Source organism: Phaseolus vulgaris, chromosome 10 (assembly GCF_000499845.2).
Source record: "Phaseolus vulgaris cultivar G19833 chromosome 10, P. vulgaris v2.0, whole genome shotgun sequence".
Lineage (NCBI taxonomy): Eukaryota > Viridiplantae > Streptophyta > Magnoliopsida > Fabales > Fabaceae > Phaseolus > Phaseolus vulgaris.
This window is the reverse complement of record NC_023750.2, coordinates 20,184,588-20,197,734: the sequence shown is the minus strand read 5'-3', so window position 1 is coordinate 20,197,734 and position 13,147 is coordinate 20,184,588. Positions and strand designations below refer to the sequence as shown.

Sequence of the window (13,147 nt, the reverse complement as noted above, 5' to 3'; positions counted from 1 at the left end):
AATTCCACTGGCGTCTGCGCCACCCACGGTTGAGGCCCCCGAGCCAAATTTCATGGAGGACCCCCCGAGCGCCTCCACGCCGTATGTATCAGCTGGAGGGGGTCCTCCTTCAAATGCCTCAGCCGCAGATGTTGCTCCAATCAGGGATGAGGTTGCCCATACCTCTCCAATTCTGATCACCGAATCCCCGACGTCGCCACCGCGCCAAGAAGCACCTGTTGAACAACCAACTAAAGAGGGTGGCGGCGAGAGCCAACAACAGGCCCACCCGGTGCCTCCAACAGCAAGCCTCTCTCTCGAGGTCACAAGGATGTGGGAGCCTTTCTCTGCTAAATTGAAGATGATGGCAGAAGACTTCCCCACCATCATAACTAGAGATGTGGAGAGCTCCACCAGGAAGCTCCAGGACGACCTCTTCAACCTTCGAACTGAAAACAGCACCATGAGGGTTGAGGTAGAGAAGTTGTCCTTCAATCTGACACTCGTGGAGATTGAACACTCCCGAGTAGAAGATGCGATGAGCACCGAACTCCGGTTGGCGCGCAAGGAGGCCACCGATCTTCGCCACAAGGTGCAGCTTCTGGCTCAAGAGAAGATTGAGCTGGAAAGCAAGATTGTGCCTTATCGCGTTAAGGTGGCTGACTTAGAGGCCCTAATATAAACTGACACCGCCAAGGTGAAGAAACTGGAGCAGAGGTCCGCTGATCGGGAGATCTTCCTGGGAAAGGTGGAAAAGGCGAGGGACGACGCCATGGCTGAGCTTGCCGAGGCCAACAAAGAGAAGGGGAAGATCGCTGCTGAATTGGGCCAAGTGCAAGCAGAATCCAAGAAGGTTGCTGAAGACCTTCTCACTACAAAAAAATGTGTAAAAAGTGGCGGTTTTAATATGGCGGTTATTAATAACCGCCAGAAATTTCAGTATAATACGTCATTTCATTAACCGCCACAATTATCTTTCAAATTATGTCATTTTTAACTGTCATAATTTTCCTTCAGAATTGAAATTGCTTTATTCCTTTATTCCTATATTCACATTTTTTATTTAAAAATCCTTCAGTTTTTCAATTGAAAATAATTTTTTTTTTTGAAAACTTAAGAAAATAATTTTTTTTTTGAATTTCAGGAAATCAGAGTGAACCTACCTCCTAACTCTTCACTCTCGTCTCTCTCTGCCTCACGAACCCTAACTCTTCACTCTCGTCTCTCTCTGCCTCACGAACCCTAACTCTTCACTCTCGTCTCTCTTTGCCTCACGAACCCTAACTCTTCACTCTCGCCTCTCTCTGCCTCACGAACCCTAGCGCTCTCTGCCTACTCACGAACCCTACCGCTCTCGGCCCCCACACGAACCCTAGCGCTCTCGGCCTCCACACGAACCCTAGCGCTTTCTACATGGAACCGATTTGAAGGTAATTAAATGCTCGCACGTTCTCTTATCAATGTCGACCATCAACTTCATTCAACTTTATCCTTTACATTTTAGGTTTTATGCAATGAACCCGCGCTCTCTGCCTCCACACGAATCCGCGCATCATTCTTCTTGTTGAGATGTTGCAGGTAACATGAATGTCAGCTCGTCCTGTGGTTTCTATGGTCATATAATTTTTAGTCTGTCTGTGTCTGGTTGTGATTGTAATTCAAGTTAGGTTCCAATGAATGCAGTAGTCTAACAAACGGAGGAGCTACTGTTGGGTAGGTTTGGGTGAGTAGCTGCCAAATTTAGAGACAATGCAATTAAAGTTCTCACTTTCTGTTTGTAAAATATTATGTCATTAGATTCTAAAACCCACACAATTTGTTCTGACCACCTTTTGGTCTCATGTCCGACAGCAAACTCTGTCACCGACCATTTATGAATCTTCTAGTTGTATATTACATAATGGTAAACTAAGTGCTATTTCTTGGTTTGCTAACTGGACAAACTCTTCTAACAGAGAGGTATGGCTAATTACAAAATGAAAATAAACCAAATTATCAAGGGAAAATAGAACAGAAAGAAATCAAACTGTCTGAATAGTTTGCACTTAATTGGTGTTCACTAGCGCTTTAAAAAGAATGCTCACGATTCAGTGTGAATTGAATGGGCTCATTTCTCCAGAAATTTCCCAGATCTATTTGCCACACACTCACCCCGTACCTTTTTTAAAAAATATTTTGCTCCTTTTTTATTTTGGATTTGGCCCACATCATGTGGCTTTGCTAGATTTCCTTATCTTGTTACATACTATATGAAATGAAAAGAATAGTAGGTCAAAAATGATACATGAATGGTTATGTTTACAGATAATTGTTCCAGTGAGAAAGACATTCATTTAAGAGAAACTGTGTTCCTACACCATCCAATTTATCATTTTAAGCTAAAAATTTAAAATTGGACCTACCTTTTCCTTGGCTTTAACTCTTCAAGTTGCCAAAATTATGAAATAGTAATCTTCCGGACAGGGCCATTAACATTGTTACCCCATTTTCTGCTTCTAGTAAATGACATGTTGGCATTACAAAGACCTATCCTTCCCTTCAAATCGCATTCTTACAACTAAGTTCGGACAACAAACATTGATGGGTTTTAATGAAATGTTAGTTCGCATGCCCACTGTTCTCACAACTACTACTTCCATTAGGGTCCTTACTTGAGACACTAATGGGGTCATTTCTTCATGTCAGTCCATCTGGAAAGTACAAATTTTACAGTACAATTACATCATACATAGTCATGAACTAAAGAAACTCTATAGCCTAGAAATTCACCCCTTACAGCTCTGTATTTTTTTTGTAATGAAAATGACATCTATGAACTCTAGTTTACAAAGATGAGAATCATAATCTTATTAAACCAAACTAGCTATCTGCTTCACCAATTTCTGAACTGTGTTTCATGCCTGAAGTATAGGATGAGAATCATAATCTTATTAAACCAAACTAGCCGGATGTGTGCCCGACCAAATACTATTTCAGTTTCATTGAAGGAGTTTGAGTGAGTATGTATAAAGGAGAGGAAAATAGTTAGTTATTTGAGAAATGTAGGGGAAGGAGATTGCATAGAAGAAGTGGAGCAGTTTGGAGCTAACTAGAATATTTGGTTGTTAGTGATAGTATGAAAGTGAAGAGAGAGTGACAGGGAGAGAAAGGTGAAAACTGATGTGTCCCTAACAATGGAAGATTAGAGAGTATTGATGGGAGAAGTTAATGCAGGAAAGGAAAATGGTGGAAAGCATAAGGGTCTGAAGTCAGCGGATACAGCTTGGGTGGCAGATGAATCCATCATAAATATACTCATACAATTTTTGCAGTACTGGAAAGCAACAAAAGCGAGAAACAAAAGCCAAGACATGGTTACAATACATGAATAAATGAAACTACACCAACAACTCTCTACCATCTACTCCCCCTAATCTTCCTAGAGCCTACGCAATTCATGCTTCGAAAGCGACCTGACACCAACATAGCCCAACGGTTTTATCAGACCCTGTGTCACCCTGTGTCACCCTGTGTTCTTCTTCTTCCATAACCCAAGACTAATACACTACTACCCTCCAACTTCTTTTTATTTACTTTCACATGTTCAATTAATGGATAAAACCTACTATATTACAATTTCCAGCTTCACAATCATCTAGCAGTTTCACAACTTCACAACCATCACTCCAAGTAAGTTTGTTTTAGTTAACTTTTTTTACTTCAGTTTAATATATAATATATGTACACATTACTAGATAAGTAATGTTCTATTTTGCTGTTTTGGTGTAGTCATGCCAATTGATAAATCGTGGATTTGTAAACCACGAAACACCATTGAGTATGCAAATGGGTTGAATGTGTTTTTGGATATTGCATTTCAACATGCTAATGGTCCTGTAATTAAGTGTCCATGTGCAAAATGTGGTTTCAAAAAGTGGCAAACAAGGGATGTAGTTCAAGAACACTTAACATGTACAGCTTTCCCTCAGAACTACAAAACTTGGTATTTGCATGGTGAAGGATCAAGTGTAATTGAGTCAATGGTCGCCACAAGTGCGCATGTCATTGAAGATTTATTGGAATCTCAAAATCCGATGGAAGACATGTTGAATGATGCATTCGGGTTTGCGGGGCATGATGAGGATACTGAAGCTGATGATCTGCAAACTAATATGGTGGGTGATGAAGGAAAGACAAACTTTGATGAATTGATGAGGGACAATAATGAACCCTTATATGAAGGTTGTACAAAGTATTCAAAATTATCATTCATGTTGAAGTTGTACCATATCAAATGCATGAGTAGAATGAGTGACAAAGCAATGACCATGATTCTAGAGTTGCTAAAGGACGCATTTGAACATGCTAAGTTTCCTAACTCGTTCTATGAGGCGAAAACTGTGATTACCAAACTTGGACTTAACTATGTCAAAATACCAGCTTGCCCAAAAGACTGTATGCTATATTGGGGTGAAGACAATGAAGGCTTAGAAGAATGTAAACGATGCAAAACATCTAAGTGGAAAAATAAAGATAAGAAGCAATACGCAAAAATCTTGCGTTACTTTCCATTAAAACCGCGTTTGCAAAGATTGTTTATGAGTTCTAAGACGATTGAGTCTATGACATGGCATGCATCAAAGGATAATCAAGATGGGTTGATGAGGCATCCTAGAGATTCCGAGGCTTGGAAATCATTTGATTTATTGCATCCAGAATTTGCAAATGATCCTCGAAATGTACGATTAGGCTTAGCTGCTGATGGCTTCAATCCTTATGGAAACATGAGTACAAACCATAGTATATGGCCAGTGGTTCTCATCCCATACAATCGCCCCCCTTGGCAGTGTATGAAGCAAACATCTTTTATCCTCTCCATGATAATTCCTGGAAAACAAATGGTAGGAAATGACATTGATGTTTACTTAGAACCACTCATAAGCGAATTGAAGGATTTATGATTTGATGGAGTGCAAACATTTGACTATTCAAAAAAAGAAATGTTTACTTTGCGAGCAGCTTTGTTGTGGACAATTAGTGACTTCCCTGGGCTAGGTAATTTGTCTGGATGGAACACGCACACTGGTCTTGCTTGCCCTACCTGTAACTTTGAAACCGACTCTTCTTGGTTGTACAGGGGCAAATTCTGCTTTATGGGACATCGTAGATTTTTAAATAAAGAGCACAGATTCAGATTCAATAATCATCTTTTTGATGGAACAAATGAACTAAGGGATGCACCAAAACCTTTGTTAGGGTCAGACATATGGAATCAAATTGAGGGTATGAATGTTACATTTGGAAAACCATTAGACCCTATAGATACAAGTAAGAGGGCTCGTGGAAAGAATGTTGTTCAAGTTGGAGCAGAGCAATGGAGAAAGAGAAGTATATTTTTTGAACTTCCTTATTGGCGGACCAACTTGTTACGCCATTGTCTAGATGTGATGCATATTGAGAAAAATGTTTGTGACAATGTTTTGTACACATTACTTAATGATCCTAAGAAGTCCAAAGATAATCTCAAAGCCCAAAAGGTTCTTAAAGAAATGGGTATAAGGAAAGAGCTTTGGCCAAATGATAAAGGAAGATTTCGGCCAAGTGTATTTTCATTGTCAAAAACAAAGAAAAAAACGTTTTTGCGGACGTTGAAAAAGGCTAAAATGCCAGATGGATACTCAAGTAATATTGCAAGGTGTGTAGATTTGAAAGGTGGAAAGATTTTTGGACTCAAGAGTCATGATTGTCATATTCTTATGGAACAATTACTACCTATTGCCATACGTAATGTTCTACCAAACAATGTGACTGCCGTGATAGTAGAAATGTGTTCATTTTTTCGACAATTATGTGGGAAAAGTTTAAGTCAATTTGATCTTAATAAACTTGAGTCTCGCATGATTCAAACTCTTTGCCACTTGGAAATGTTATTTCCTCCTACCTTCTTTACAATCATGGTTCATTTAACATGTCATCTAGCTGGTGAGGCAAAACTTGGAGGACCGGTACATTACCGTTGGATGTATCCCATAGAAAGGTAAATTTCCTACGAACCTTTGTACTTTTTTTAAGTTCAAAGTTTGATTATTCTAATTGCGAAAGAATTTTATAGGTATTTGGGACACTTAAAATCGTATGTTCGAAACAAGGCACAACCTGAAGGTTCTATTGCTGAAGGATACCTAGCTGAAGAGGTTTTGACCTTTTGTTCTCAATATATGGAAGGGATGAAAACAAGAACTAATAGACCTTCACGTGTAGATGACTCTTTCAACACAAATATTTCAGAATTGAATACCCTATTTCCACCAATTGGTAGAGTTGTAAGTGCTGCTTCAACTTTTGAGATGTCAACTATTGAGAGAACACAAGCACATCGATATGTGTTATTTAATTGCCCTCAAGTTCAACCTTACATTGAGTGAGTATTAACACTCAATATAAATCTAATTATGTTGAAAAGTTGTCCTTTATGGAATTATTAGTAATATATTGGTTTCAAATTTTTTCTTAGGGAATTTAGACAACATTTACGAAGAAGGTCTAGAGGGAGAAGAATTCCAAATACAGAGCTAGAAAAGATTATCAATAAGGATTTCATGAATTGGTTTCCTCAAAGGGTAGGTACAATATGTTTTTACAAGTTTAAAATGTCAATTTCAAAGATATACTGACAACAAGCATTATTTTTGTAGATTAATAACACAGCCATTTCAAGTACAGTTGCAAATGATCTTAAGTATCTAGCTCAAGGTCCAACAACACATGCTAGAAGAATTTCTGCCTTTAATGTAAATGGTTTCAAATTTAGAACTGAAAGTCGAGAACATGACCTAAAAACCCAAAACTGTGGAGTGTTCTTAACTTCTTCAACATCATGTGTTGTAAGTGGTGTGGATCAAAATATTAGACAAGCAGATTTGGCATATTATGGAAAATTAGAAGATATAATTGAGCTTAATTACTATGGTCATTTTAAGGTTATCTTGTTCAAATGTAAATGGGCTGACACCACAAGGGACTATGGGTTGAGGAAGGATCCTTGGGGTTTCACTTGTATTAATTTTTCAAGGTTAATTCACACGGGAGATCGTGAGGAGCATGATCCATACATTGAAGCTTCACAAGCTGGAATGGTATATTATATAGATGATGAGGTGAATAAGGAATGGTCAATTGTTGTCCATTTGAAACCACGAGACTTGTATGATATGGGAGAAGGAGATGGTGAAGTTTGTGAAGTAGAACCGTGTCCACAACAAGACTTACATGAATTTTTCAGCAACTCTGACCAATTGGCATTATTTAGGGAGGATGAAGATGATGAATTACTAAATGAGGACAACAATGATGATGAACTTCATGAAAATGACTCAATGTCAGAGTAATAATAACCTTGGTTCAGCTGCACTATTAATATGTTCATTCATCTACTATGTGCATGTATGAAGCTTTTAATATATCTCCACTTTTAATATATCTTCAAATTTAAATTATGTTGTTGATTACTTCAATTTTATGTGCAGATATGCCTAAACCTAAGGATCAAGAACTTGCTTAAGTCAGTTGCTGGTTCAGACAAATCTGTGGCCAACTATGTAAACATTAATGCTACGCCTTCTACTACACAGGACCAGACAAGAACTACTTCTGCAAGTCCATTTGGATCTCCACTACCACAAGCTTCTCAATCTATTCATCAACAAACCTCACAACCTACACAATCACAAACTTCACAAGTTCCACAATCACAAGCTTCACAAGTTCCACAACCACAGACTGAATCTGAAAATCTTGAATCATCTGAATCTGTACCTCCAGCAACTTCTGAATCTGCACCTGCACAACCAACTTCTGAGTCTGAAAGAGTGCAACCAAGAAAATCAAGGCAATCAAACCACTATTGGTTTGTTGATGCTATAGGTAAAATCTTTTGTTTTTTTTTCTTTACATGTAATAAGTTTCACTGCACATGAAATAATGTATTTGGATTTTTATAGATGGCGAAGGAGTTAGTCAAAAACTAAAGGTGAAGGTTAGGGATGCTCATAACTTACCTACCGGATTACGTGTGGTGGTGAACTATGATGACAATTTTCAACCAATTGGAGAAGCATCTGGTTTACTTGCTGGAGTTTGTGGACAACTAGCAGCAAATCATGTATTGTTCCCTATTAGTTTTGAAAAGTGGTCAACTTTGCCAGATACTTACAAGGATACAGTGTGGGAGAGTGTACTAAAGGTAATATAACTTACATTGAAATAACTTTAATTTATTCAATACATTTGGACTAACTTCTTTTCTTTTTTTGAAGTCTCGATTTTGTTTCAAAGTAAATGAAGATTTGGCTAAAAGAGATGTTATGTTTAAAATTGGGAAACTGTGGAGGGAATACAGATGCAAGCTTTGGAATGAATTTTATGACCCTCTTATGAGCAGAAGTGACCTCATCAAGAATGTTCCAGCTGGATTAAACATGGAACAATGGGCTGTTTTTGTTGATTATCGTTTGAGGCCTTCTACAGTGGTATAGTAAACTCTGTTTTTTATTATTATTAATAAGCTTACTTTAAGTTTACACAAAACTGATTTCATTTTCACTTTGTAGAACATGTGTAATAGAAATAGAGATATAAGGAAGAGACAAATTATTCCTCACACTGGTGGTGCTATGTCTTTGTCAAGAAGAAGAAATAATTTGGTATTTGTTTACTTATATTGTGCTCTTTATTTTAATATATTACAATTTCCACCACATTATACTTATATTATTATTGTTGAACATATAGAAAATTGAGACTGGTAAAAATATTGGACGAGCTGAAATGTGGAAGATCACACATAAGAGGAAAAATGGCATATATGTGAATGAAGAGGCGCTGGAAATTGGGGTAAGTGTTTGGACTACTTTGATGATGATGTATTGATCATAGAAATATATTGGACTGCTTTGATGATGATGTATTGATCATGGAAATATACTGGACTACTTTGATGATGATGTATTGATCATGGAAATATACTGGACTGCTTTGATGATGTATTGATCATGATGATATATTGATCTGCTTTGATGATGATGTATTGATCATGATGATATATTGAACTGCTTTGATGATGATGTATTGATATGGGAAGTGGTGGATAGGAAAAAGAAAAAGCAGGAAATCTAGAAATAGTAATAATAATAAGAATTATAATGATAAAAATGAATGGTAGTTTATGTGATGGTGACCGGCACAGAGAGGTATGATAGCATGAACTTAAGTGGAATCAGGGGTGGGTAATTGTTATTTATAGATGAATAGGTGCATCTATATTTAGGGGTATGATTTTACAGATTTTGTCCCTAAGGTTCCAACCACATGGTCTTAATTTGGATAGTGATTGATGAGTGAGAATGCTATCATATAGATTTTAGCACTAGATTGATTGATGACCAAACACATGGTCTGTTCTTAATCGCACTAGATTTTAGCATGCTATGGGAAATTAATAATGGAGTGCAGGTATAAAGAACCTTTTACCACAAGGGAATTTTAAAATTAATCAATATTTTCTTTTATAGCATGCTTTAATTATTACGTACCATTATTCCAAACACAATCACATTATTATGTATAAATAATTAATAACCAAATGATAAAGTCACTAATCAATATCTGCATGCATGCTCCCCTTTTTCTTTAGTCAGTATATTCAGGCCTTTAATTTCTCAGTTTTTTTTCTTACCTTTTTACCTTCTTTGGGTTTTAAGTCACTGTCATCAAAATTGTAGAGAATTGGGATGAACTTTGGATGGTTTCTTTTATACCTTACTCTCATTCTATGTTGTAGTTGAGAGTTCAACCATTTCATTATGTTTACTGCTGCTGCCATGATATATTTTCAATTTTATCCAGGAAAAAATTGATGAACTAATATTGACAAATCCAAAAGGTGGTTCAAATATATCTCCAGAAGATCCAATTGGTGTCATATTTGGTAAGGAGCATCCGGGTCGAGTTAGAGGGCTATCATATGGAGCTTGTCCCAGCCTTGCTTTCAAAGGATCCACAACAAGGCTAAGTGGTATGAACCATGCTTCCTCTAGTTCAACTTCATCAAATGTGGAGGACAAGATAACTCAAATGGAAAATGAGCTTGCAACTGTGAAAAATCAAATGAACACTTTGCTTGCTTATATTGCTTCAAGAAAAGACGTTCCAGAACATTTTGCTGCAATAGCAGCTAATTTGGTTCATGCATCCACCAATGAGGTATTAATATATTTAAATATTTATTGGTGTCTTTTATTTTATAATTATAAACATACAAATTCATTAACTTAAAATTATTTATTTCAGGCATCAGATTATGGAAGTGGTGCTCCATCACCTAATCAAGTAATAGGATCAAGTGCCGGAAGCAAAACTGATTAGAGATGTGTGTTTTAATTTTAAACTTGACTAGGAATGTATGAACTTTTGAACAACTATGTGTTGGAATTTTAAACTTAATTAGGGATGTATGAACTTTTTATGTGTTTTAAACTTTTGAACATTATTATGTGTGTTTTAACTTTCAATTACATATAAACATTTGAACATTATTATGTGTGCTTTAATTTTTAATGAAATGAATGGATGATTATAACTTTATACATTATTTTATTTTATTTTGAAAAAGTGGTGGTTAAATTTTATAATTGTATAAAATAGATTATAAAAAAGATTATAGAAAAGTGGTGGTTAAATTTTATAATTGTATAAAACAGATTATAAAAAAAATTATAAAAAAGATTATAAAAAAGTGGTTAAATTTTCCTTATTCAGTAATAAAATTACGTCAGTTAAAAACGCCACTACTTACGAATATTATGGTGTCAGAATCTTCTTCAATGATTGTAAATTGCGACAGTTATAACTGACACTACTTACAGATAAAAACCGCCACTACTTACACTATGTTTAAAGTGGCGGGTGTTGCGGCGGGTAACATAAAACCGCCACATTAAACTTTGTGGCGGCCAGTTCTATGGCGGTTTGGGAAACCGCCACAAGCGTATATTGTGGCGGTTATAAACGCCACTTTATACGAAAAAAACCGCCACAATATACACTTTTTTTTGTAGTGTCTCCAGGCTCAAGAAATCAACGAAAAACTCAAGAAGCAAGTTGAAGAGCTGGAGCAGCAGAACAAGGGGCTGAAAGAACAAACTGAAGAACTCAAGAAGCAGATTGAAGAACTTAATCTGAGTTCTGCCCAAATTCTGGTTGCTGGATTCGAAGCTGCACGGGAACAATTCGCCTGCTTGTTCCCCGATCTAGATCTCAGCATGGTGTCCCTTAACAATGAGGTGGTGGATGGAAAAGTGGTTCTCGCTGAAGACTAATCAATTTCCCCTTATCCACCACCTTTATGCTTTTTCTTTGTATGTAACTTGTAATAAACCTTTTCCCTCTTTCTGTATATGTGCCCGAACTGGTATTTACTTAATGAAATTACCTTAGTATTTCTTCCTGTAACTTCTTTGACTGCTTCAACTTTCCTTGCGCGATTTACTTCAAAGAAATGACTTAGCGAATTCGTAGGCACGATCTTATACTTAACTGCTTCGAACCACTTCAACTTCAAATAATAATCACTTTAACAACTTGTAATCTTAAGGCAATTAACCTTAGCGTAAAATTACTCTTCCGGCAACGAACTTCAACTCAACTTCTGGCTTAAAACATTGCTTCCCCGATCTGCTTCGTCAAAACGGGTCTTTAACTTTCTCGCCACTGTTTGGACTTTTCCTGGTCGCCAAAGACTCTTGGCGATATCAGCTTCTTTCTGGCTTCATACCTTGGCCATTGTTCTTTTTTCTGGGGGTAGAGACGCCTTTCGGATCCTTCTCTACCTTCCTAAACTTCAGAACAAAAGACCGGGTGGCTAGGCGCTCTCTTCGAACCTACCTTAGCCACCTTCCAAACTTCGTCCACCCTTAACGCCATACCTGAACTCGTTCGAGACGAGAAGGATTTTATCTTGCCTGAACTCGCTCATCGGCGAGAAGGTCTTTAACTCGCCTGAACTCGCTCATAGGCGAGAAGGTCTTTAACTCGCCTGAACTCGCTCATAGGCGAGAAGGTCTTTTACTTGCCTCTACATTGCCCCGGGGGTTACATCTTCTCGCCCCCAGAAACACTGAGGACTTTTCACCGGTGCCTCTACATTGCCCCAGGGGTTACATCTTCTCGCCCCCAGAAACACTGAGGACTTTTCACTAGTGCCTCTACATTGCCCCAGGGGTTACATCTTCTCGCCCCCAGAAACACTGAGGACTTTTCACTGGTGCCTCTACATTGCCCCAGGGGTTACATCTTCTCGCCCCCAGAAACACTGAGGACTTTTCACTCTTCCTCGCCTGCGCTCGCTCGACGGCGAGGAGGTCTTTATCTTGCCTCAGACGCGCGAGGGCGTTGAGGTCTTTTAACTGGTGCCTCCGATCGCCGAAAGACGATGAGGACTTTAACGTTAACTTGTGCCTCCGATCGCCGAAAAACGATGAGGACTTAAAACTTTAACTGATGCCTCCGATCGCCGAAAAACGATGAGGACTTAAAACTTTTTAGAAAGCATGCAATATATCTTTAACTTGCCTTAAGTCACATATAAGTGACAAGGTCTTTCTTCAAACTTTCTGAAAACAACAGGCACGCAATCTAAAACAACTTGTACTTTGAAAACTTCTCTTTATTGGGTGGCCTCATTAAAAACCCTCCTTAGGGAAAAAAGAGTGCCCCCTTCAAACTGTTTTAACAGAGACATTGTAATATAACTTTGTGTTTGTCTTTACTTACAAAGCTCCTTAACTGTAATACAACATCAGGTGCGTGGCGTTCCAAGTGCGAGGAATCGCCCCTCCTTCCAATGTCTCTAAGTGGTAGGCGCCGTTCCCGAGCGCCTCAGTTATTCTGAACGGTCCAGTCCACTTGGGCGACAGTTTATTCTCCATCTCGTACTGGTGGGCTTTTCTCATCACCAGGTCGCCTTCTCTAAACTGTCTCGGCATCACCTTCGAGTTATATCTTCGTTCAATCCTTCTCTTCACCGCTTCAGCCTTCAATCTCACCTCTTCCCTGACCTCATCCAGTAGATCCAGGTTCAGCCTTCTCTCTTCATTCGAGTCTTCCTCTACAAAGTTCTGGAATCTCGGCGAGC

General features: G+C 38.1%; 3 protein-coding genes across 3 annotated transcripts; all 3 read left to right on the top strand.

Annotated features, from left to right (window-relative positions):
• The first annotated feature begins 3,595 nt into the window (after positions 1-3,595).
• On the top strand, positions 3,596-4,919 carry LOC137816440 (uncharacterized). Its single transcript, XM_068619577.1, has 2 exons — positions 3,596-3,648; positions 3,748-4,919. Exon 2 carries the CDS (start codon positions 3,750-3,752, stop codon positions 4,917-4,919), a length of 1,170 nt encoding a protein of 389 aa, XP_068475678.1. The 5' UTR covers positions 3,596-3,648; positions 3,748-3,749.
• An 8-nt stretch (positions 4,920-4,927) lies between these two features.
• LOC137819527 (uncharacterized) lies at positions 4,928-7,439 on the top strand. Its single transcript, XM_068623405.1, has 4 exons — positions 4,928-5,995; positions 6,071-6,379; positions 6,473-6,578; positions 6,654-7,439. Exons 1-4 carry the CDS (start codon positions 4,959-4,961, stop codon positions 7,344-7,346), a joined length of 2,145 nt encoding a protein of 714 aa, XP_068479506.1. The 5' UTR covers positions 4,928-4,958; the 3' UTR covers positions 7,347-7,439.
• Positions 7,377-10,550, top strand: LOC137816431 (uncharacterized). Its single transcript, XM_068619566.1, has 8 exons — positions 7,377-7,397; positions 7,485-7,881; positions 7,959-8,200; positions 8,274-8,486; positions 8,568-8,660; positions 8,749-8,850; positions 9,862-10,218; positions 10,306-10,550. The coding sequence occupies exons 1-8, from the start codon at positions 7,377-7,379 to the stop codon at positions 10,378-10,380; spliced, it is 1,500 nt and encodes a 499-aa protein (XP_068475667.1). The 3' UTR covers positions 10,381-10,550.
• The last annotated feature ends 2,597 nt before the right edge of the window (positions 10,551-13,147 follow it).